We start from the raw sequence: 2,082 nt of genomic DNA on the forward strand, positions 1-2,082 counted from the left end.
ATAAAAACTTATAAACTGTCCACTTAGGTCATGTTTCAATCACTCTCGATGTATGAAACAGGAATGAAGACAGGAAAAATCATATTCTGACTTTTGTGTTTAATATTTTCATGTAAAACTGAATACAGAAATCACCGATGGTATTTCTGAATAGACTTATTATTTGGATAAATATTTATTATAATACAGAATAAATGTTTATTTAAAAAGTTTAAAAAGTGTATTGGAAATAAAATAAAAATCTTGTTTTAATTGTTTTATTAGGAAAACACAAATTCTCCTATGAGTAAAATTCGTTAAATTTATGTCCTATGTACAATTATCTGGCTATTGATTTTGAGTCATTTAAACTTAATGCATAAATTTTACTTTATTAATAATACAATTAGTTTAAGTAATTTTAACAAAGCTATGCATATCTTACGACACAACCATATTTTAAACACGGTGCTTGAGCCATTTGGTTCGGAAACAATGGCCAAATTGTTCCACCTCGTTATCAAACTATAAACTGGAACTGATGAATATTTAATTTTCAAACTTAACAAAAGCACGAAAGTAGTCTCGGCAAAGGCCGCGGAGTCGTGCTGTATGTCGCCACCTCAATATCGTTGCCAGGCGCAGGCGGAGGAGGCAGCGGCAGAGGCGCCGGCTCGCGGCGCCGTGCCCTGCCGTCACAGCTCCGAGAAGAACTCAGGTGAAGAGTGCGGCGTCGGCGGTGCGTGCTGCGGCACGGCATGCTCACGTCCCATCAACGCTAGCCGCTGCTTCAACACGTCCCGTTCGTGCGTCACACGGGCAACCTGCAGCTGCAGCACGTGGAGCTCATCTTGTAGCGTTCTATTAGTCATTTCCAACTCTTGCCGCTGCTGCAATCTCTTACTGCGACAGTTCTGCGCGTACCCGCGGTTTTTAAGAGTGCGTCTTTTCTGTTTTAGGCGCGTTACATCTTCTCGTGGGAAACCGTGCAATCTCTTGTTTAGCTCACGCACGCTTAAGGTCATCAGTAGATCGTCACTAATCAAATCGTCCCCGCAAGAGGATGGCTGATATGATGGATGCGGTCCGTTGCGAGGAGACATTGCCGAACAAGAACTAGCTGGGCGCAGTGCGACTTGTTGTCCGTAATGATCTTGTTCTCTCCACTCGCGCCTGTCCCATTCTTCAAAACTTCCACACGGCACTGTACGCATGTCAAGAGGCTCTCTCATATGAGGTAACCAAAGTACATCATCAACTAGGGCGGCACGACATGGACTACGGCCAATCGTCGCCGGAGGGGTTTCAGGTGGCGTACTGGGATCAACAGCGATAGCTACATGCGGTTGTGGATACGGCCCCGCATCAGGCCAGGGTCGGAGAGCACGAGCACATGCCGGCGGCGTTTGTATCAATTCGTACGCTCCGCCACGAAGCGGCTCACGTTTCACCAGGTTGTGATCTTCGAGGTGGTCCAGCTCAAAGTTCTGTACGTATTCATCAGCGAGCTGATCGTCATCAGCTTCGCGATGCGGCTGCAATGGAAGGGTTTGCATAGCGCTCGCCTGAGAGCAATCCACGACCGCGTGCTCCACCATGGGGCCGTGCGGGGCGCACGCCGGCCTGAAACGGACTGCCGCCGCGACACAGGGCGGCGCGAAACTCCGCCCTCCAACCCAATGACGTCTTGAGCCATGCGCATACACTAATAACCTTTATTCTCTGAATCATAAGCTCTCTTCTTATTAAATGCTGTATTATTATGATTATAAGTCACAACATAAGAAGCATAAGCTTAATACACAGAAGTCAAAGGCAAATATAAAAGTTAATCCACATGAGCTTTAAAATTTAACGAATAAATCATTGTCAATTTTCAATAAGTACATTATGAACGTATTTAAAAAAAATCAAGAATTAAGGCAAAATTTATGAAATTTCGAAAGGAATGAATACTAAGAATTTTAAATTGTGCACTTGCTCCGTAATAAGTAATGCATACAAATCAAACAATCAACTTTGATAGTATCTTAGGTACTCCTTACTTTGACTCAGCTTAATATGTATAATAACAAATGTAGCTTAAGAATAAAAAGAACACAC

General features: G+C 43.5%; 1 protein-coding gene across 1 annotated transcript; it reads right to left on the reverse strand.

The window, feature by feature from the left end:
- Positions 1 to 218: 218 nt before the first annotated feature.
- On the reverse strand, positions 219 to 1,625 carry LOC114244696 (uncharacterized). Its single transcript, XM_028176582.2, has one exon. The coding sequence runs from the start codon at positions 1,575 to 1,577 to the stop codon at positions 675 to 677; it is 903 nt and encodes a 300-aa protein (XP_028032383.1). The 5' UTR covers positions 1,578 to 1,625; the 3' UTR covers positions 219 to 674.
- Between the last annotated feature and the right edge of the window lie 457 nt (positions 1,626 to 2,082).

The sequence above is a fragment of the Bombyx mandarina genome, chromosome 04 (genome assembly GCF_030267445.1).
Source record: "Bombyx mandarina strain Sakado chromosome 04, ASM3026744v2".
NCBI lineage: Eukaryota > Metazoa > Arthropoda > Insecta > Lepidoptera > Bombycidae > Bombyx > Bombyx mandarina.